The sequence below is a fragment of the Bombina bombina genome, chromosome 2 (genome assembly GCF_027579735.1).
Source record: "Bombina bombina isolate aBomBom1 chromosome 2, aBomBom1.pri, whole genome shotgun sequence".
NCBI lineage: Eukaryota > Metazoa > Chordata > Amphibia > Anura > Bombinatoridae > Bombina > Bombina bombina.
The window spans coordinates 272583567-272606840 of record NC_069500.1 but is presented as its reverse complement, the minus strand read 5'-3'; the positions used below and the strand labels follow the sequence as shown (position 1 = coordinate 272606840).

At 42.9% G+C, this 23274-nt stretch overlaps 1 protein-coding gene across 1 annotated transcript in view; it reads right to left on the bottom strand.

Moving 5' to 3' along the window:
* The window catches only part of SRP19 (signal recognition particle 19), a 59851-nt gene extending 37113 nt beyond the window's left edge, over window positions 1–22738 (bottom strand). Inside the window, exon 1 of the mRNA XM_053701543.1 lies at window positions 22607–22738. Within this exon, the coding sequence (XP_053557518.1) occupies window positions 22607–22734 (128 nt within the window). The 5' untranslated portion in view covers window positions 22735–22738. The remainder of the gene's footprint in view (window positions 1–22606) is intronic.
* Between the last annotated feature and the right edge of the window lie 536 nt (window positions 22739–23274).

The window sequence follows — 23274 nt, the reverse complement described above, 5'->3', positions numbered from 1 at the left end:
GATATAACTCCTCCCCAACAGGAAATGCAAGAGGATTCACCCAGCAGAGCTGCATATAGCTCCTCCCCTCTACGTCACTCCCAGTCATTCGACCAAGAATCAACGAGAAAGGAGAAACCAAGGGTGAAGTGGTGACTGGAGTATAATTTAAAAGATATCTACCTGCCTTAAAAAACAGGGCGGGCCGTGGACTGATCACACAACAGAAGAAAGGAATTTATCAGGTAAGCATAAATTATGTTTTCTTCTGTTATGTGTGATCAGTCCACGGGTCATCATTACTTCTGGGATACCAATACCAAAGCAAAAGTACACGGATGACGGGAGGGATAGGCAGGCTCATTATACAGAAGGAACCACTGCCTGAAGAACCTTTCTCCCAAAAATAGCCTCCGAGGAAGCAAAAGTGTCAAATTTGTAAAATTTGGAAAAAGTATGAAGCGAAGACCAAGTTGCAGCCTTGCAATCTGTTCAACAGAGGCCTCATTCTTAAAGGCCCAAGTGGAAGCCACAGCTCTAGTAGAATGAGCTGTAATTCTTTCAGGAGGCTGCTGTCCAGCAGTCTCATAGGCTAAACGAATTATGCTACGAAGCCAGAAGGAGAGAAAGGTAGCCGAAGCCTTATGACCTCTCCTCTGACCAGAGTACACGACAAACAGGGAAGACGTTTGTCGAAAATCCTTAGTTGCCTGCAAGTAGAACTTGAGGGCACGAACTACATCCAGATTGTGTAGAAGACGTTCCTTCTTTGAAGAAGGATTCGGGCACAGGGAAGGCACCACGATCTCTTGATTGATGTTCCTGTTAGTGACTACCTTAGGTAAGAACCCAGGTTTTGTACGCAGAACTACCTTATCTGAATGAAAAATCAAATAAGGAGAATCACAATGTAAAGCTGATAACTCAGAGACTCTCCGAGCCGAAGAAATAGCCATTAAAAATAACACTTTCCAAGATAACAACTTTATATCAATGGAATGAAGGGGTTCAAACGGAACTCCTTGTAGAACGTTAAGAACAAGGTTTAAACTCCATGGCGGAGCAACAGTTTTAAACACAGGCTTGATCCTAGCTAAAGCCTGACAAAAGGCCTGGACGTCTGAGTTTTCTGACAGACGCCTGTGTAACAAGATGGACAGAGCTGAGATCTGTCCCCTTAATGAGCTAGCCGATAAACCCTTTTCTAAACCTTCTTGTAGAAAAGACAATATCCTAGGAATCCTAACCTTACTCCAGGAGTAACCTTTGGATTCGCACCAGTATAGGTATTTACGCCATATCTTGTGGTAAATCCTTCTGGTAACAGGCTTCCTAGCCTGTATCAGGGTATCAATAACCGACTCAGAAAAACCACGTTTTGATAAAATCAAGCGTTCAATTTCCAAGCAGTCAGCTTCAGAGAAGTTAGATTTTGATGTTTGAATGGACCCTGTATCAGAAGGTCCTGTCTTAGAGGTAGAGACCAAGGCGGACAGGATGACATGTCCACTAGATCTGCATACCAAGTCCTGCGTGGCCATGCAGGCGCTATTAGAATCACTGATGCTCTCTCCTGTTTGATTTTGGCAATCAATCGAGGAAGCAGCGGGAAGGGTGGAAACACATAAGCCATCCTGAAGTTCCAAGGTGCTGTCAAAGCATCTATCAGAACCGCTCCCGGATCCCTGGATCTGGACCCGTAGCGAGGAAGTTTGGCGTTCTGGCGAGACGCCATGAGATCTATCTCTGGTTTGCCCCAACGTCGAAGTATTTGGGCAAAGACCTCCGGATGAAGTTCCCACTCCCCCGGATGAAAAGTCTGGCGACTCAAGAAAAACCGCCTCCCAGTTCTCCACTCCCGGGATGTGGATTGCTGACAGGTGGCAAGAGTGAGACTCTGCCCAGCGAATTATGTTTGATACTTCCCTCATTGCTAGGGAGCTTCTTGTCCCTCCTTGATGGTTGATGTAAGCTACAGTCGTGATGTTGTCCGACTGAAACCTGATGAACCCCCGAGTTTTTAACTGGGGCCAAGCCAGAAGGGCATTGAGAACTGCTCTCAATTCCAGAATGTTTATTGGCAGGAGACTTTCCTCCTGATTCCATTGTCCCTGAGCCTTCAGAGAATTCCAGACAGCGCCCCAACCTAGTAGGCTGGCGTCTGTTGTTACAATTGTCCAGTCCGGCCTGCTGAATGGCATCCCCCTGGACAGATGTGGCCGAGAAAGCCACCATAGAAGAGAGTTTCTGGTCTCTTGATCCAGATTCAGAGTAGGGGACAAGTCTGAGTAATCCCCATTCCACTGACTCAGCATGCACAATTGCAGCGGTCTGAGATGTAGACGTGCAAAGGGTACTATGTCCATTGCTGCTACCATTAAGCCGATCACCTCCATGCATTGAGCTACTGACGGGAGTTGAATGGAATGAAGGACACGGCATGCATTTAGAAGCTTTGTTAATCTGTCTTCTGTCAGATAAATCTTCATTTCTACAGAATCTATAAGAGTCCCCAAGAATGGAACTCTTGTGAGAGGAAAGAGAGAACTTTTCTTTTCGTTCACTTTCCATCCATGCGACCTTAGAAATGCCAGAACTAACTCTGTATGAGACTTGGCAGTTTGAAAGCTTGAAGCTTGTATCAGAATGTCGTCTAGGTACGGAGCTACCGAAATTCCTCGCGGTCTTAGTACCGCCAGAAGGGCACCCAGAACCTTTGTGAAGATTCTTGGAGCCGTAGCCAATCCGAATGGAAGAGCTACAAACTGGTAATGCCTGTCTAAGAAGGCAAACCTTAGATACCGGTAATGATCTTTGTGAATCGGTATGTGAAGGTAAGCATCCTTTAAGTCCACTGTGGTCATGTACTGACCCTTTTGAATCATGGGTAAGATTGTCCGAATAGTTTCCATTTTGAACGATGGAACTCTTAGGAATTTGTTTAGGATCTTTAAAGCCAAGATTGGCCTGAAAGTTCCCTCTTTTTTGGGAACCACAAACAGGTTTGAGTAAAACCCTTGTCCTTGTTCCGACCGCGGAAGCGGATGGATCACTCCCATTAATAACAGATCTTGTACACAGCGTAGAAACGCTTCTTTCTTTATCTGGTTTGTTGACAACCTTGACAGATGAAATCTCCCTCTTGGGGGAGAGAATTTGAAGTCTAGGAGGTATCCCTGAGATATGATCTCTAGCGCCCAGGGATCCTGAATATCTCTTGCCCAAGCCTGGGCGAAGAGAGAGAGTCTGCCCCCCACTAGATCCGGTCCCGGATCGGGGGCCCTCGGTTCATGCTGTCTTTGGGGCAGCAGCAGGTTTCCTGGTCTGCTTGCCCTTGTTCCAGGACTGGTTAGGTTTCCAGCCTTGTCTGTAACGAGCAACAGCTCCTTCCTGTTTTGGTGCAGTGGAAGTTGGTGTTGCTCCTGCTTTGAAATTCCGAAAGGGACGAAAATTAGACTGTCTAGCCTTAGCCTTGGCTTTGTCTTGAGGCAGGGCGTGGCCCTTACCTCCTGTAATGTCAGCGATAATTTCTTTCAAACCGGGCCCAAATAAAGTTTGCCCCTTGAAAGGTATATTAAGTAATTTGGACTTAGAAGTTACATCAGCTGACCAGGATTTTAGCCACAGCGCCCTACGTGCCTGAATGGCGAATCCTGAGTTCTTAGCCGTAAGTTTGGTTAAATGTACTACGGCCTCCGAAATGAATGAATTAGCTAGTTTAAGGACTCTAAGCCTGTCCGTAATGTCGTCCATCGTAGCTGAACTAAGGTTCTCTTCCAGAGACTCAATCCAAAATGCTGCCGCAGCCGTAATCGGCGCGATGCATGCAAGGGGTTGCAATATAAAACCTTGTTGAACAAACATTTTCTTAAGGTAACCCTCTAATTTTTTATCCATTGGATCTGAAAAAGCACAGCTATCCTCCACCGGGATAGTGGTACGCTTAGCTAAAGTAGAAACTGCTCCCTCCACCTTAGGGACCGTTTGCCATAAGTCCCGTGTGGTGGCGTCTATTGGAAACATCTTTCTAAATATTGGAGGGGGTGAGAACGGCACACCGGGTCTATCCCACTCCTTAGTAACAATTTCAGTTAGTCTCTTAGGTATAGGAAAAACGTCAGTACTCGCCGGTACCGCAAAGTATTTATCCAACCTACACAATTTCTCTGGTATTGCAACAGTGTTACAATCATTAAGAGCCGCTAAAACCTCCCCTAGTAATACACGGAGGTTCTCCAATTTAAATTTAAAATTTGAAATATCTGAATCCAATCTGTTTGGATCAGAACCGTCACCCACAGAATGAAGCTCTCCGTCCTCATGCTCTGCAAGCTGTGACGCAGAATCAGACATGGCCCTAGTATTATCAGCGCACTCTGTTCTCACGCTTGCCTCTTAGTTCTGGTAATTTAGCCAAAACTTCAGTCATAACAGTAGCCATATCTTGTAATGTTATCTGTAATGGCCGCCCAGATGTACTAGGCGCCACAATATCACGCACCTCCCGGGCGGGAGATGCAGGTACTGACACGTGAGGCGAGTTAGTCGGCATAACTCTCCCCTCGCTGTTTGGTGAAATTTGTTCAATTTGTACAGATTGGCTTTTATTTAAAGTAGCATCAATACAGTTAGTACATAAATTTCTATTGGGCTCCACCTTGGCATTGGAACAAATGACACAGGTATCTTCTTCTGAATCAGACATGTTTAACACACTAGCAATAAACTTGCAACTTGGTTACAATCTTATTTAACAAAAACGTACTGTGCCTCAAAGAAGCACTAAACGATTAAATGACAGTTGAAATAATGAACTGAAAAACAGTTATAGCATCAATCCTTAAAAACAACACAACTTTTAGCAAAGGTTTGTTCCCCTTAGTAAAGTAACAATAATTAAATTTGAAACATAAAAATTACAGAGTAACGTCTTTTAATCACAGTCAATATATAAGTCTCACAGCTCTGCTGAGAGAATCTACCTCCCTCCAAAGAAGTTTGAAGACCCCTGAGTTCTGTTAGAGATGAACCGGATCATGCAGGAATACAAGAGTAACTGACTGGAAATTTTTGATGGGTAGCAAAGAGCGCCAAAAAACGGCCCCTCCCCCTCACACACAGCAGTGAGAGAGAAACGAAACTGTCACAATTTAAAACAAGCAACTGCCAAGTGGAAAAATAATGCCCAAACATTTATTCACTCAGTACCTCAGAAAATGCAAACGATTCTACATTCCAGCAAAAACGTTTAACATAATAAATACCTATTCAAAGGTTTAATGTACTTTTAACAGAGTAATTCCAGTGAAATACCATCCCCAGAATACTGAAGTGTAGAGTATACATACATGTCATTATAACGGTATGGCAGGATTTTCTCATCAATTCCATTCAGAAAATAAAAACTGCTACATACCTCAATGCAGATTCATCTGCCCGCTGTCCCCTGATCTGAAGCTTTTACCTCCCTCAGATGGCCGAGAAACAGCAATATGATCTTAACTACTCCGGTTAAAATCATAGTAAAAACTCTGGTAGATTCTTCTTCAAACTCTGCCAGAGAGGCAATAACACGCTCCGGTGCTATTGTAAAATAACAAACTTTTGATTGAAGTTATAAAAACTAAGTATAATCACCATAGTCCTCTCACACATCCTATCTAGTCGTTGGGTGCAAGAGAATGACTGGGAGTGACGTAGAGGGGAGGAGCTATATGCAGCTCTGCTGGGTGAATCCTCTTGCATTTCCTGTTGGGGAGGAGTTATATCCCAGAAGTAATGATGACCCGTGGACTGATCACACATAACAGAAGAAAGGGACAGTTCACCCAAAAATGTACTCTTTAAATTGTGTATTAAATAGTTTACAAGTAGCTTCTTTATCCCTATTTTGGTATTTGAAATAGCCGATTTAGCCTGTGGTATCCTCACCTGTAGTAAAAGTTTGTATATGGGAGTCTCAGCTATTGAATAGCCTATGTAAACACAGCCAGCAGAAGAAGTTACACTCTCAGTGGGGTACAGGATAGTAAAGTAATAACACGATAGTTTTCCATTGTTCTGTCTAATTATTGAGCTTTGGTTTTCCAGACAAATATAAGATAAGGAAGCAAGTGTGTGTTCACAAAGTGATAACATAATAAGATATATTCCCTGAAGCTCAACCCATTGTAATAGGCTGTGGTTTAAAAGCACAAAACCAGCTACTTCATATACACAACCCTTAAAAAGCAATTTCTCATACATTTTATACTCTGCAGCTGGTATAACAAGTCACTGAAAATACATTAATATAAAAACAATTTTACAGTGTACCGTCCCTTTGATGCTTTGGCAGAGGAGTAGCTGTGAGTATTACTAGTCACTAGCAAAATAAAACAGAAAAACTATAACACGTTAGGTCCAACCACCTCCTCCCCTGGTTTTATGCTCATTTAACCCTACTGCAGCCTTCTGACCCCCCACCTCTTCTATCAGCTGTTTTATGTGAGCGATTAAAAAAATGTTTTTTCATTTCTTTTATCCATGAGGATATTTGATACTCAGCCTCTAACAATCATTCAGGATAAACTTTAACTGGGATGTTCTCTCTTCCATGTGAGGCATATAGACAAGAATAGTCTAGATATTACATGGAACCTTCATGCATTTTAACAGGGGATTTCAATGCCCTATATTGAGCAACCCTGTTTGACAAGACATATATATATAAGAAAGATAATTGAATAAGGACTTAACAAAGAACAAGAAGTACTGTTTTAATATTGCCGTTTCATGTGTTTGTTATTCTTTTTGTAAAAATGCTCAATATTTTCATGTTTATTTTTGCTACCTCCTTTCTCTATAACAAAATATATTTTTCATTTACTCCTTCCCCCTTACCACATCTCTTTTACTCCACTATTGTGAGCATTACCTAAATCACACCACTCCCAAGGATCGGGGGAAATCGATCAAGCGTCCACAGTCACATGATTATGACATCAGCGTTAGTAGCCAAAAGATTGTGTTTCACCCCTCCCACTTAGGATTGGCTAACGGCAGTGATGTGGAACCTTGGCACGCCAGATGTTTTAGGACTAAATTTCCCATGATGCTTAGGCACTCTGCAGTCCAGTTGAGCATCATTGGAAATTTAGTTCTGTAACATCTGGGGTGCCTACATTTGCCAGCAATACTCAGCCTCTACTATGGCTATTTATAATGCAACAAAGTGACCTTAATTCAAAGCATGTGTAAATAGTAATATTTTATTTCGCACATTTCATACTTGTTTTGGCATTCAAGATTTCTGTTTATTAAAAAGACAAAACAAAAATGAACAACATATACTTGATGTTAGCTACATATGTTGATATTGAGAAACAGAACCATAGTTAAAATACAGGATAGTCAAAATTAGCAAATTATAAAAATACAGACAATTGACTTCCGGTGGGCTGGCCTGAGAGAGAGCAGCAGAAGCAAGGAGCTCCGTGCCTCGATACCCCCAAAACAGGTAGAATACAGCCTGGAACCTACAAAGTACATCTGGCACAAGAGCAGCAACTGAGCCTCATACCCAGCGATCTCTCCTTGGCAGAATTTGCTGCCCGGAGCGGGAGACTTGTCCTGTCAGCCCGCCATAGAGATCGGGGGAGCCCAACACCGCTCCACCACCGGAAGGCGGCTAAGAACATACTCTACAGGAGAGCGCGGCCACACTGCACAGAGAGGGTTTTACTGGCCCTGCAGGGAGCAGATTGATACCCTGAAGCCGCAAACACCTAATATACCCGCAGCGGAGGGTAAAGTGATACCGGCGGGAGGAGGAAGGCCGGGTGTCACTCGGGAGTCAACCAACACAAATCTTCAGGCTTCCCCCACAGATCTGCTGAACACGGTGCGGTGAGGTGTCCCGGTGAAGTCCGTTAAGGGTGCAGCAGGCACCGCGGACTGTGCACCCGTCTAAAGAGCAAGGAACTTTCTTCTGGCGCGAAAACCGGCGCCATCTTGGATAACGGCCGACCAGGACCCCATGTAACAGATGCGGAGGGTAAGAGCTGTTTACTATTAGCAGCACTGAGCACAGACTAGAGGGGTGAAGGGGACTCTAACACCACACTCAAAACTGGGCCCTACACGTTAGTTCTGGACCAAAGGGCCCCATTAGAGACACCCTCTCCTTCATTTTTCATGCTCCCCCTGCATTGACACTAGCAGTAGAACACTGCACAGAGTTTAGGCCCTACCGGCTCTGGCTTTCATGTACTGCAACACCGGCCACTGTTACACAGGAAACTTTTAGTGGGGCTGTTAAAGGTATCTTTGTCCCCCTGGCGGGACCCTAAAGCTCACCTAAAAAAGCACTCTCAATTTTGTGGCATCTTCTGATCTGGGACTGACACCGTTTACCTCCCCCTGAATCCTGGGATGGATTGCCTGTAAAAGTGTGGAAATTTACACACAGAAACACTTGACTCTGCCGCAAAGACTAAATCCTACATGGACTTACTGGAGTTATCCTAATTAGGCCCAATCTCACTCAAGCCTGGGGATAGGAAGCCTCTGCAGCAGTACCCTCTCCCAGGACAGTCTCAATTATATGATGCTGCAGCTTTGATTTACCCTATGCACTGAACCACTTGGGTATGAAGTGAGAACCCAGACCACGCTGAAGGAAAACCAACTGTGTGTGTGGAAAATGCATGACTGTGGCAGGATTGTATAGTGTTATCTGTATGTGGTGATTGGAACCCAGGCTTCACCTTACAAGTAGAGACTGTGTGTAACCTGAGAGCTAAATCTAGTACCCTCTAAACTGAAATTATACTTTCCAAGTTATAACAGGTAGGGTGACATTTGGGTTCTAGAGTATTCTTTTATTGTCTCGGGTAGCACATTTCCCTGTAACAAAATTGTGGTATGCCATATTCCTACATGTATTAGGTTCATTGCACTCAGTCACTGTGTTATTCTATCTATATCTCTGTAATATCAACCTTGTGGTTGATTTGTTTTTGTCTCTCCTTTCTTTTTTTATTGCTTTATGGGTACATGGAGAGATTCTTAACTAATCACACAATGTCAGGCAGCAACAAAAATAGTGAGCGAAAAAATAGGGCTGGCATTGAGCTGAGCAAACCTCTCAAAGTTCCACTGCAGACCCATTCCAAGAAACTAGTCAGATAGACTCACACCCTATAGTAAAACAGATTTCAAAGCTGTTTATGCCCAAAATTGATAATTTACAAAGAGGGGTTGACACACTCACTGATGACATCAAGCAATTCTCTACCAGGGTAGCGGAGGCAGAGGGTAGAATCTCTGACTTAGAGGATAACAATAGCACTAATACAAACAAAATTAGGAATCTTGAAAGACAGGCGCTCACTTTACAGCTAAAAGTGGATGATCTGAAAAACAGATCACGACGCAATAATATGCGTCTGCTAGGTCTCCCAGAAACGGTTAAACCTGGTGATTTACTTCAGTTTGTTGAAAAAACTCTGCCATCTTTACTAAATATCCCGCTTAGAGATCTAGAGGGGGGGGGGGTTTGAGAGGGCACATAGGGTAGGATCAGAAAAGTCAGGTGCAGATTGACCACAGCCCCGCCCTATTATGATCAAATTTCTGCATTTTGAGACCAAAATAACTATCATGAGAGCATACAGAAAACTGGAACACCTGTCCTTTGAAGGAGCACGCTTGCTACTGTTTCAGGACTTCTCTGCAGACCTCACGCGCAGGCGCAGGGAATTCTCACCTATTTGCTCTAGGTTGCATAGGGAGGGTAGACAGGCCTTCCTCCTGTATCCTGCTAGGCTTAAGGTCATTACCCCTAGAGGCCCAAGATTCTTCGATACTCCCCTGAAAGCCCAGGAATTTGTTGACAAGGGGAACTCCCCTGCACGCAACCAAGATAGGGAACAAGATGAGGGGGATCTAGGCTGAAGAGAATAAATAGACACTGGTCTTACGCACAACATCTTAGTTATGCAACTAATTAAATATTGTAGGATGGCACAGAATGTGTTTACAGAGCAACAGCTCAAGCTATTCTATACAATGTTATGTTTTGAAGTTGGAAGCCCAACTGCGGGGGAGTTTGTACTAATGGGGAAAAAACAATGCCCCACATCTCATCTGGTAAAACCGGACGAGGTTTATGAGTTCCAGGGTTATGTGACAACTCTAAATGCCATTCAGGAATCAGATCCTCAGAGGCTTGATTTTTCTATGGGGAAATTTACAGGGCTATATTTGATCTGTTTACTGTGTGCCATTTCATTTTTTCTATGCAGACTGCCTCCCTTATATATACATTTGTTTGTTACATGCTGTTTAAAATCTTTTATTGTGCAAAAACAGGTCTGCCTGCATTTTCAGATTGCTAAGCTAAAGATGGTGACAAATATTTTCTTCCTTATCATAGAACAGCTCAGGATCAAAGCCATTTACTTGGGCCTGGTGGTGGTTCATCGCAGAGGGAGGCTGAACCGGGAGCCTGTACAATGCGGCGAGGTTGTGTGGTGGTTTCTTCCTTTTTTTTTTTTCCTTTCCCTGTCCTCCCCCCTCCTCTGGCTCTCTGGACGCTATCTATGTTGCTTCCACACTTTACACTCAAATGCTCAAACAAACCAGCTCATGGGACCAATAGAGTAATTAAAATTTAATCTTTACTCATGGAATATTGGGGGTATCCATTCCCCGATAAAGAGAAAGACGATCCTCACTCAGCTTAGAAAAAAGAAGGCAGACATAGCGTTCCTACAGGAGACGCACCTTTTAGATCCCGAACATGAAAAATTGAAATCAGACTGGGTGGGGAGGGTTGAATATGCTTCATACAGCTCAGCTAGCCGAGGAGTAGCAATACTCTTGGGGAAGAGACTGGAGTACGAAATAAAAGAGATACTCAAAGACCCAGAGGGTAGATACATACTAATGCAGATAATTATTGCAGGAAAAACCTATACACTATGCAACATTTATGCCCCTAATCGGAGGGATAGAGGTTTCTGGAATGCCCTTGTGGCAGTTATCGCTCCCTATTTAGACACTCATTATTTTGGGAGGAGATTTTAACCTCACACCCAACTCCCAATGCGATAGGTTGAGAGGGCCACAAAGAGGGAAATCTGGCACGCTGCTGGGTAGCTCCCTGGACGTGGTAGACATTTGGAGACAACTCAACCCTGACGGAAAAGATTATACCTGCGCCTCGCGTGCATCCCCCACCCTGTCTCGTATAGATCTCTTCCTGGTTTCGAACTCTCTGCTCCCACACATCATTGACACCAAAATTGGGGAAGTGGTGGTCTCAGATCACGCCCCCATAGTGCTCTTTTTGGACGGGAAACCCCCGGTCTCTAACCGACGTACTCTCAAATTCCCGAAACACCTCATTCACTCACAAGAATTCCAAAGCTATTTGGTACACTCTTGGGATGAATACCGGGCAAATAATGCTCAACACGTGGATACCCCAGAACTGTTCTGGAGTGCTGCTAAGGCGGTCCTGGCGGGTAACATTGTTTTTTTCTGCGGGCCAGATAGGCAACTGTGCACAGAGAGGCTTGGGAGGCTGAGGGCGGCCCTCACTGAGGCCTATAGCACCTTTTGTACAACACCCTCTGGTGCGAATCACTGCACCTATATAACCTTGAAAAAGGAATATGAGGCGCTGCTGGCCAACCAGGCATCACAAACACTTCTCAGATCTAGAGGCACATACTATAGATTTGGGGATAAATCCGGGAGGCTTATGGCATCCCTGGTCAACATCCATACCTCTTCTAAACACATAGCCGCACTAAGGGCCAAAGGTAAAATTGTAAAGGATGCCGAGTCAATTGCGAAAGCTTTCGCAACATATTACTCCACTTTATATGCCAGTGAGCGCCCAGCTGGAACAGACCTGAGGGATAGATTCTGGGAAAGTGTCAACATCCCGCAGATCTCGGAATCCCAGCTGGAGAAATTAAATGCTCATATAGAAGAGGACGAGATTCAGAGGACAATAATGGCAATGTCACTGGGCAAGGCCTCTGGCCCTGATGGGTTGCCGGTGGAATTTTACCGACTTCTCAAGGAACAAATATCTCCAATCTTAGCAGCTCTATACTCTTCTTATTTTGATGGGGAAAAAACCCTGGGCCCTGAGTTCTTCGCGGCCTATATCACCTTGATCCCGAAGGCGGGGAAAGACAGCCTATTACCGGAATCTTATCGTCCGATCTCGTTATTAAACTCTGACTACAAGATATTGACAAAACTGCTATCCGAGAGACTCAAATTCATCTTACCAGATATTATCCATAGTGATCAAATGGGATTCATGCACGCGAGATCCTCGGTGGTCAATGTTAGTCGTGTCTTACAAGTTATACAACATTACTGGTCTAATAAGCATAGGGACTCAACGAAAGATGGTAAGGAGGCCTTCCTGCTGTCCTTGGACGCAGAGAAGGCCTTCGACCGTGTTGAATGGGACCACCTCTTCAATACCTTGATCAAAGCCAACTTTTCTGGCCCGTTCCTTGAGTTCATTAGGAACCTGTACCACTCCCCGTATGCCAACATACTTGTTAACAATACTTTTTCACTGAATATTCACCTTCACAGAGGAACGCGACAGGGTTGCCCCCTGTCGCCTTTACTCTTCAATATTGCTCTTGAACCATTGGCGATCTCACTTCGAGAGGCTTTTCCTGGCATAGATGTCATGGGCCAGACGCAACACTTAGCATTATACGCGGACGACATGCTGTTGTTTGTCCAGGACTCCCAGGTGCATATCCCGACTGTTCTGGAGTCCCTTGCTAACTTTGGTCAGTTTTCCGGGTACAAGGTGAACACGCAGAAATCGGAGATCTTGTGGTTGCACCGGAAGTTCTCTGGGGACGGAGATTTCCCATTTACGGTAGCAAGGCAGGACATCACCTACTTGGGTGTTAGGATCTCTGCCAACCCCAATAAATTGTATGCTAGCAATCTGACGCCCATATGTGCGAAACTGCAGGCCCAGATGGATAGCTGGAGATCTTTGCCTCTCTCACTGTCAGGCAGGATTAACTTGCTAAAAATGATCGTCCTACCCCGCCTTCTTTACCCGCTCCTGATGTTGCCTTTGCTCTTATACAAATCAGACATCAAAATGCTGAACTCAGCAGCGACCCGCTTCATATGGCGAGGGGGCAAACCGCGTATCTCAAGAGAGAAGTTAAGTATGAACTTCCTCAACGGGGGTCTGGTTTTACCAGACTTCAGGCTGTACAATTGGGCCGCCCTAATTCGACTGGTAATGGATTGGCAGGTGGGCACACACCATTTCTGTCAACCCTCCCTGGAGCAGGCTGTTATGGGAAATATCTCGCTGGCCTATTTGCCACACATCACAAACATGAAATCCGTAAAAACCCTAGGCCTCAACACGCTATTCACAGACCCCCTGAGAGCCTGGCATCAGGCTCACAAATTCCTGAAAAAATCGTGCCATGCCTCCAGCTATTTGCCGATGGTTAAAAACCCGGATTTTCCAGCGGGCTCAGATACTCAACCTTTCTTGCTATGGGAGAGGAGAGGGCTGAAATCACTTAGACAGCTGCTGGACCCACTTTCAAAGGAGATCAAAACCTTTGGGGCCCTACAAAGGGAATTTGACCTGCCGAGAACACACTTCTTCGCCTTTTTACAGGCAAGACATTATGTCACCACCTTAAAGACACGCCAGAGTTCTGGGAGAGTTCTCCTTTCAAGATCACCCAAGCTCTTTACCAGATGGGGAGATTCTCCCTATCTGAAATCTACCAGGCGCTCATACATCAGCACTCTGAGAGTGTTCGTGGGAAGATACAGGAGGGCTGGACTAGGGAGGGGATCGGGGATGTTACTTGGGAAGATATACAGTTAGGGCTGGAAAGGACTAAGACGACCACTTTGTCTGCCATGTTCAGGGAAACCCAGGTGCGCTTCCTCCATAAGGCATATCTCACCCCTAGACACTTGGCCAAATGGGTACCCTCACGCTCTAACAAATGTGCAAAATGTTCCTTGGAAGCTCCTACTCTCTTACATTATCTGTGGGAATGTCCCTCAGTTAGACAATATTGGGGTAAAATCCAATACTGGATTAACCAAATCTTGCAGATAAGACTAACAATCCAACCTGAAACAGTCATTTTTCTTCACTGGGCACACCAACACAGACAACAGGATGCGGTGCTGACGTTGGTACTGCTCATAGCCAGAAAATGTATTCATAAAAGCTGGACGGTGAGCAGAGGTCCTTCTTTCCAAGGCTTCAGAAATTTACTCAGAACGCAAATATTCATTGAACAAATGGATGTCAGAATGGATGTTCAGAATAGGCTGGGCCTCTTCCTGCGCAAGTGGCGCAGGCTTATCTTAACTTTTGAACTAGAGATTCAGAAACTGATTCTAATACCATTTAAAGATTCAGCTGCTTTTATACAGGGGGAATTGAGGGGTGAATGGGAACACTTGTTCACAGAAACACTAGCCCTACAATGAGAATGCTTTCCTCCCCTCCCCCCTGCAGCGCCCTCCCTCTCACACCCTGTTCCTTCCACCCTCCCCCTTTTTTTTTTTCCCCACCACTGGGCCACAAGCGGGTTCATTCTGGACTCACACTTGGGAATCCTTTAAGCTTTTAGTTTAATGTAGAGGTTTAGATTAACTTAGTTAGGTTATAGGTGTTAGGTTGACATGTTACAGAATTTGAAAATAAGGAGATAGGTGGCGAGTAGACACATAGAAATGTCAGACATGTTACTTATTATATACGCATCATAGATTTCTACAGCTAGATAAAGGCTAATAAGCTCGATTGTACAATCTGTTTTTCTATCAATTTGCTGTACCAATGATGGATGATCTGTGCATCTTTCACATCATTGATATGGGATTGTATACTTTATCCTTTTGTTGTATCTGCACTGCTTTTAAACTGACGATATGCGTTTTGCTCCATTCTATTTCAATAAAAATGATATTTGAAAAAAAAAAAAATACAGACAATTTTCAAATAGATAAACACTGTTCATACATATAATTTATATACTCCTTAATAAAGAAATGTGCATGTTTAACTGTTTCAGTCAATTAATATAAAGCTAAAATCACAAGAAACTTCTAAATTCCAGTTTCTCATTTAACCCACCTAGTTCTAAAAGTATCCTGCCAACCATACACGGCTGACAGTAATAGGTTATGGGTACAATTGGAACATTCAGTCATACCTACTCCCCAGCTAGGTGTTTTTTGTCGTCAACAGCCAATTGGTCACCCGAATTCCATAAAAAAACTACCCAATTATTAAAGAAACCCTGGATGTGTGGTCGAGCTTGATTCGCAAATATACTCATCTATCCTCGGTCCCTTCTCAGTTGACTACCGTCTTGTCCAACCCAGAATTCCCAGTAGGACTCTCCCTATCGCCAACACAACCGTCTAACATACATAGCTTACTGCCCTTCCACGACTTGACTGAATCAGAGAACTTAATCTCCAAACAATGCCTTTCGGCATTGAATATCCCACACTTCACGATCACACATTGGTTTAGATATTTTCAGCTGAGACACTTCTTTTACACCCATAGACAAAAACATCTCATAGTGACCTCATAGGGACCTCACAACATTCAAAAAATTATGTTGTGCCGAGGGAACACCCCTACATGCAATATCAATCCTCTACTCACTTTTGAATAGCCCACACAAGATCATGCAAACTAACACTATAATCTCCTGGCACAAAGAGTTACCATACACATTGAGTAAAGATGAGTGGGCAACAATATTTCCCAAAACAAGTAGAGCAGACCATTTGGCTTCACTCCTAGAAACAAACAAGTTCCTACTCAGGTTGAACCTCACACCACAACAACTAAAATACATTTTCCCTGAAACCTCAGACCGATGCTGGCACAGATGCACAGGACATGGGTCCTCGCATCATTTGTGGTGGACATGTCCAAAAATTAAAAAAAGTTCTGGTGTGACAAACACCACGATTAGCAAAATCTTAGAATGTGATCTTAGCCTAGACCCGTTAATGTACCCATTTAATGTTATCCCTAAGCTGCCCTCCAAACAACAGGAAGCTCTTTTGCAATTACCTATTTGCAGCACTAAACAAGTAATTCCAAGGCTGTAGAAGTCAGAGTCTCCCCCAACACTGAACATGTGGGTCACACAAATGAATACTAACCTGAAACTGGAGAGGTACTTCTATTACTCAATGGATAGATTAGACTTTTACGCTGAGATAATGTATTATTGGGAAACTAATTATGTGTTGAGGACGTATAGACCACAATAGAACATAGTTGGCATTGTTCTACTTAAGAGCTTAACTGCCCTAAACTACTAAGCTATATAAATTACCCATATAGGGATTATGCCCAAAACTCAAACATAACCCTTAAAGTTGAATCTACATATGGTAATACATCACAGCTTAACACTGCAAGATAACATGTGAAATAATGCTGTGCTCATACACCCTTGTTGCTATCTCGACCAACTATTATGAATAAAACAGAATGTATTTACAAAAACTGTCAATTCACAGCTTTGTTATTTTTGTTAATGTTGTTATGTAAAAAGATAATACCTGTTACTATAAAGCAGGTTTCAAGCTAATACAGATTGATGACACACTATGCAATTACCCTACTGATGTATGCAAATGTATTGTATATGAATATTGCAGTTTTTGAGCTATATTTTTCTATTTTGTACTTTGTGCAAACCGCAATAAAAAAAGTTTGTAATATATATATATATATATATATATATATATATATATATATATATATATATATCCAACATTTCCAAACCTCCTTTTCTATTGAATATGTTCTATATCCACAACTCTAAGCAACTGAAAATCAGAATTGTGATATTTATTGAAAGGTCTCACTACTGTACTGTCCTAGCATTTGTTCTTAATGTCATTCCTATGTTCTATAATTCTCTTCTTGCGTTCTTAGTTTTTCCTACATAAACAGGACAAGACAGCAACTGTTTAATTCTAAAGGTTATTCCAGAGCCGACATCAAATGGTGTTTGATCTTAGTACATAAGGGCAATATACTCGGTAACCACAAGGGCTACAGACAACTCATTGGGGTCTAGCCTGAAGCTAATTCCTTGGCTCAATATTTCTTGTAAACTCACTATGTGCCAGCCTATTTTTCAAGCTTAATGCTCTTATACCTGTCATAACTATTATTATGAAGAATAAATAGATTCCCAGCCTCTAAGAAACAGTTAAAAGACCTTTATTTTCTTTTTACAGGGTCCATAAAGTAAACCACACACTGGTTCTTAGTCATATCAGGATGAACAATAGGGATGCCCCAGTTTCCTGTCACTTCCTCTCCATGGGACATAATATAAGTCAACTATGATTTCAAGTGATAGATCAGATAGATAAACCTAGGAGAGGAGGTGACAGAGAACTTATATTAAAAAGGAGAGAAATGTTCTGGATAAATAAATTAAACACTTTAGAACCCAATGGTCTTAATAAAGATTTTGATTGGTCACTGTTTCTTTAATAAAAATTACGTTTGCAAAAAGTTCAATTTGTTTAGCTATATCTGCTGTAGTTTTGATTCTGATTTTAGTGGTATGTATAGGTTAGATATTTTATTGCAATTTTAGAGGATTATTTTAATATATTCATGTGATAAATACAAAATAGATAAGGAAAATAATGTTATTTTAAAACACATGTAACTTTAACAAAAGTCCACAAGATGGCAGTATTGGATAAACTGACAGACATTTGTCAGGTATAAAAGACACACCTGTACATAGGTAATTAGACATGACTAAGAACCAGTGTGTGGTTTGAAACGTTGTTGATTTACTTTATGGACCCTGTAAAAAGAAAATAAAGGTCTTTTAACTGTTTCTTGGAGGCTGGAAATCTATTTATTCGAACATTACATTGGGACTTGGCTGGTCCTTTTCCCTGCCCCAGGACATGATACAAAAGGTGCTGTCTTCCATACCAATATTAGATATTATGAAGAGACATATCAAATTGTAAGTATGTCCCGATGTTTCTCCTAAATCATTTACAATGTATCTCAATGACAATTGTATCTACTTATGAGTCGCACAAGATTTTTACTTTGGGTACTTTAGATCAGTGGTTCTAAACCTAAGTGACCCCAAGGCCCGGTAAGATTTAGCCGGACCGGTCCAGGGCCCGGTAAGCATCGGGAGTGGGTTGCAGTAGGTTTGGAAGAAAAAAAAAATAATATATATATATATATACACACACACACAATATATACAGTCTCTCTCTTTCTCTCTCTCTCTCCCCCCTCTCTTTCTCTCTCTCCCCCCTCTCTCTCCTCCCTCTCTCCCCCTCTCTCTCCTCCCTCTCTTTCCCTCTCTCTCCTCCCTCTCTTTCCCTCTCTCTCCTCCCTCTCTTTCCCTCTCTCTCCTCCCTCTCTCTCCTCCCTCTCTTTCCCTCTCTCTCCTCCCTCTCTTTCCCTCTCTCTCCTCCCTCTCTTTCCCTCTCTCTCCTCCCTCTCTTTCCCTCTCTCTTTCCCTCTCTCTCCTCCCTCTCTCTCCTCCCTCTCTTTCCCTCTCTCTCCTCCCTCTCTTTCCCTCTCTCTCCTCCCTCTCTTTCCCTCTCTCTCCTCCCTCTCTTTCCCTCTCTCTCCTCCCTCTCTTTCCCTCTCTCTCCTCCCTCTCTTTCCCTCTCTCTCCTCCCTCTCTTTCCCTCTCTCTCCTCCCTCTCTTTCCCTCTCTCTCCTCCCTCTCTCTCCTCCCTCTCTTTCCCTCTCTCTCCTCCCTCTCTTTCCCTCTCTCTCCTCCCTCTCTTTCCCTCTCTCTCCTCCCTCTCTTTCCCTCTCTCTCCTCCCTCTCTCTCCTCCCTCTCCTCCCTCTCTCTCCTCCCTCTCTTTCCCTCTCTCCTCCCTCTCTTTCCCTCTCTCTCCTCCCTCTCTTTCCCTCTCTCTCCTCCCTCTCTTTCCCTCTCTCTCCTCCCTCTCTTTCCCTCTCTCTCCTCCCTCTCTTTCCCTCTCTCTCCTCCCTCTCTTTCCCTCTCTCTCCTCCCTCTCTTTCCCTCTCTCTCCTCCCTCTCTTTCCCTCTCTCTCCTCCCTCTCTTTCCCTCTCTCTCCTCCCTCTCTTTCCCTCTCTCTCCTCCCTCTCTTTCCCTCTCTCTCCTCCCTCTCTTTCCCTCTCTCTCCTCCCTCTCTTTCCCTCTCTCTCCTCCCTCTCTTTCCCTCTCTCTCCTCCCTCTCTTTCCCTCTCTCTCCTCCCTCTCTTTCCCTCTCTCTCCTCCCTCTCTTTCCCTCTCTCTCCTCCCTCTCTTTCCCTCTCTCTCCTCCCTCTCTTTCCCTCTCTCTCCTCCCTCTCTTTCCCTCTCTCTCCTCCCTCTCTTTCCCTCTCTCTCCTCCCTCTCTTTCCCTCTCTCTCCTCCCTCTCTTTCCCTCTCTCTCCTCCCTCTCTTTCCCTCTCTCTCCTCCCTCTCTTTCCCTCTCTCTCCTCCCTCTCTTTCCCTCTCTCTCCTCCCTCTCTTTCCCTCTCTCTCCTCCCTCTCTTTCCCTCTCTCTCCTCCCTCTCTTTCCCTCTCTCTCCCTCTCTCCTCCCTCTCTCTCCCTCTCTCCTCCCTCTCTCCTCCCTCTCTTTCTCTCTCTCCTCCCTCTCTTTCTCTCTCTCCTCCCTCTCTTTCTCTCTCTCCTCCCTCTCTTTCTCTCTCTCCCTCTCTCCTCCCTCTCTTTCTCTCTCTCCTCCCTTTCTCTCTCTCTCTCCTCCCTCTCTTTCTCTCTCTCCTCCCTTTCTCTCTCTCTCTCCTCCCTCTTTTACAGTGTTTTAATTATGTAATAATTAATTTGTGTCAGTGGGATCCATATTAATATCCCACTGACACCAATGAATTATAAAATTAACCCACTATAAACCATTTATATATATTATATATGGATCCCACACCACTGAATTATAATATTATTATAATATATATATTACAGTGGGTTAATTATATGGTGTCAGTGGGATCTCTCTCTCTCTATATATATATATATATAGTTTACAGTGGGTTAATATTTTATGATAATTCATTGGTGTCAGTGGGATCTATATATATATATATATATATATATATATATATATATATATATATATATATATATATATATATATATATATATATATATATATATATACATATACATACACACACACACACACAGTTTACACATTGGTGTCTAGTGACCGCCCTAAATATATACATTGGTGTCAGTGGCCGTAATTATGTCATTGGTGTCAGTGGGCTTACTTACCTGTGAGCCGATGCTTCACGCTCTGCATGCCGCCCGCCGCTTCTACCCGGTCACAGTGCGCCCACCCGCCGCTACATGCTCACAGTGCGCAAACTGACATGCGCAGTGGCACTCTGACAGGCCCGTCCAAAATTTAGGAGATGTGTAAAGGCGGGCCTGTCAGAGTGAGTGTCTGGAGGCAATGTCGGGTCGCGGCCCACCAGCAGGGCCGTCGCGGCCCGGTAGTGGGCCGCGGCCCGGCTGTTGAGAAACACTGCTTTAGATTCAAATAAAAGATTGTTACGAGGAGTAGGCCTCGCATTTGTCCATGCTCTCTGCTTAACCTGAAACTGGAGAGGTACTTCTATTACTCGATGGATAGATTAGACTTGTCTTTTTGAATATCTGCAACTCATCTTTGGGCCATGTCACCATTCATGAAATCGTTAGTCTATCTTCAGAGATATTTAAACTGAAACACAATCAATTACTGAGAATGGCAACGGGAGCTTCAGCTCTTATCCATATAGCGTTAAATTTTAAATATATCTGAAGATAAGTATATACTATTTCATGAATGAAAGTGTCATTCATTTTTTATCTTCTATCTTTTGACTTTATCTCATAGCCTTAACTTTACATTCACTTTAAGCCGTAGAAACTGTCCAACTGGAATGCCCCATGCCAGAGTTTCAGTATGATGGCTAGTGGCATGACGCAGGCGATTTGTGGCTGTAAGTTTTCTATAAACTTCAGTTGACAAAACATTATTTTTTTTTTAACAATATGCAAGTAAAAAAAAAAAAAAAAAAAAGTGGCCTCACATCTACTGACTTGATGCATCAAAAAGACATACGATTCATTTTGGTTCAGCAAGACAAACTCATTAAGCTGATCCCGAGTACCCTCCCACAAAATGCAAATATACACAAAATTTACCAAGAGTATGTCTTACATCTCCACCCAAAGCTCCAGATGTCTAAACATCTCTTGAATTTCCCAATATCCAAGTTGCAAACACGCATAGTTGGGGGCGCATGTCGCACCCATTGTTGTACCTCATTTGCATATATTTCTCATCAAATATGAAAAAAGTATTCTTTAGAACAAATTTCAATAAATTTAAAACCCAACTCTTGGTATTCATTACAGCTCAACTCTAAGAAGTAAGGTGCTGCCTGTAGCCCCTTTTACATGGAGAATAGATGAGTAAAGGAACTCAAGATCAAGAGTATCTGGGTTCAAGTTCACAAAATACAGCTTTCTTAAAAGGGACAATCTACTCCAGAATGGTTATAGTTTAAAAAGATAGATAAAACCTTTATTATCCATTCCTCAGTTTGCATAACCAACACTGTTATAATATACTTTTTTACCTCTGATTACCTTGTATCAGTTATTTTGACATATTTACATTTTAGCCCTCTCATAAGTAACTCTGCAGGCGTGAGCACCGTTAACTATAAGGCACACATGAACTAATGCCCACTAGCTGTGAAAAACTGTCAAATTCATTCAGATAAGAGATGGCCTACAAGGGCTTTGAAATTAGCATATGAGCCTAGGTTTAGCTTTCAACTAAGAATACCAAGAGAACAAAGCAAATTTGATGATAAAAGTAAATTGGAAAGTTGTTTAACCCTTTAAAGACACAGCTTTCAGTTTGCTCAATTGTTTTATGACAGAAAAATTCCGTCATATGTCCTTAAGAGGTTAAAGTTACATGCCCTATCTAAATCATATCAGATTTTACTTGCTAACTGGATACTAGTAGCACATGCAATACAAGACTGTTTACACATATGGATCACCGACCCTAAAGTGATTTCAGAAATCTTTTCATGTTTTTTTTTTTTTTAAATATGAATATACGTAGCCCAAAATAAATTGTTACAGTGGTGTTTTATTTTCATATTACATAACCACCTACCTTACAAAAATAAACTACAATGCACTGGACCAAGCGGTGGTGGTTGTTTTTAAACCCTTTTAGTATAACAATTTGAATGGGATGGATGCGGGTCCAGCTCATCCTTTAGGACAGCTGCTATACCTACAAACAAACAATCAGTAGGATAACAGCACCAATACAGTAGTTGCTTTAATAGAAAGACTATCTGCTAGGGTTAAGTAACATCGACTCATTGATTCATTATGAACTGAAATACTATAGAATTGACATACGCTGCACACCGCCATGTTGGCTGCTAGTGAATCATATATTCCCTGTTCCCATGCCGTCAACACCATGAAGCCAGGCGTATGTATTCAATCCTCCTGCCATCAACTGGCTTCCAAGATAAATATAAGTTTCATAAATTGTCTCTCACCTGTCTTGGTGCTCATGGGACTTGTTGAGGTGCGCCATATTGTACACACAGCCTCTTAGAAGCCGCTGTTGCTGACTCGGCGTATACAAGAGATGAATAGACCAAGTTCCCAGCCAATCACAAACCATGCGTTTCACGCCTCTCTTTGGTTTGCGAAAACTGCTAATAATTTGCTGCTGACCTACTGTACCCAGCTGGCCAATAGAAAGGCGGGAATATGAAACGTATTGGTGGGCGTGATTTGTTTTCGGTTTTGTGAACCTGGCGTTCTGCTTGTGGGACGTTTAATAACGTAATACGTCACGTGCGAAGTTTTAGCAAGAAACCACAAATCTTTTAATCTTGCGGCTGTCTTCTTGCTCCCCAACAGGACTTCGATTGAATATATATAGATAAACAAATTTAAATTTTTGATTTTCAGTTGCAATTTTTTTGTTGCAAAAAAAAAACGATAGACAATACATAGAATTACTTTCTACGACCAAATGCCTAATAGTTCCTTCGCACTGAACCTCATAAGTAGTATACTCATAAACACAATAGTTAACATTGGTCCTAGAGTCACAAACACTGCAGCATTATTGGTATCCCTCAACTCAACCCCCTTACCAATTTTTGTCATAAAATAATGCCACATGCATACCTCCCAATATTTCAAAATCCAAAAG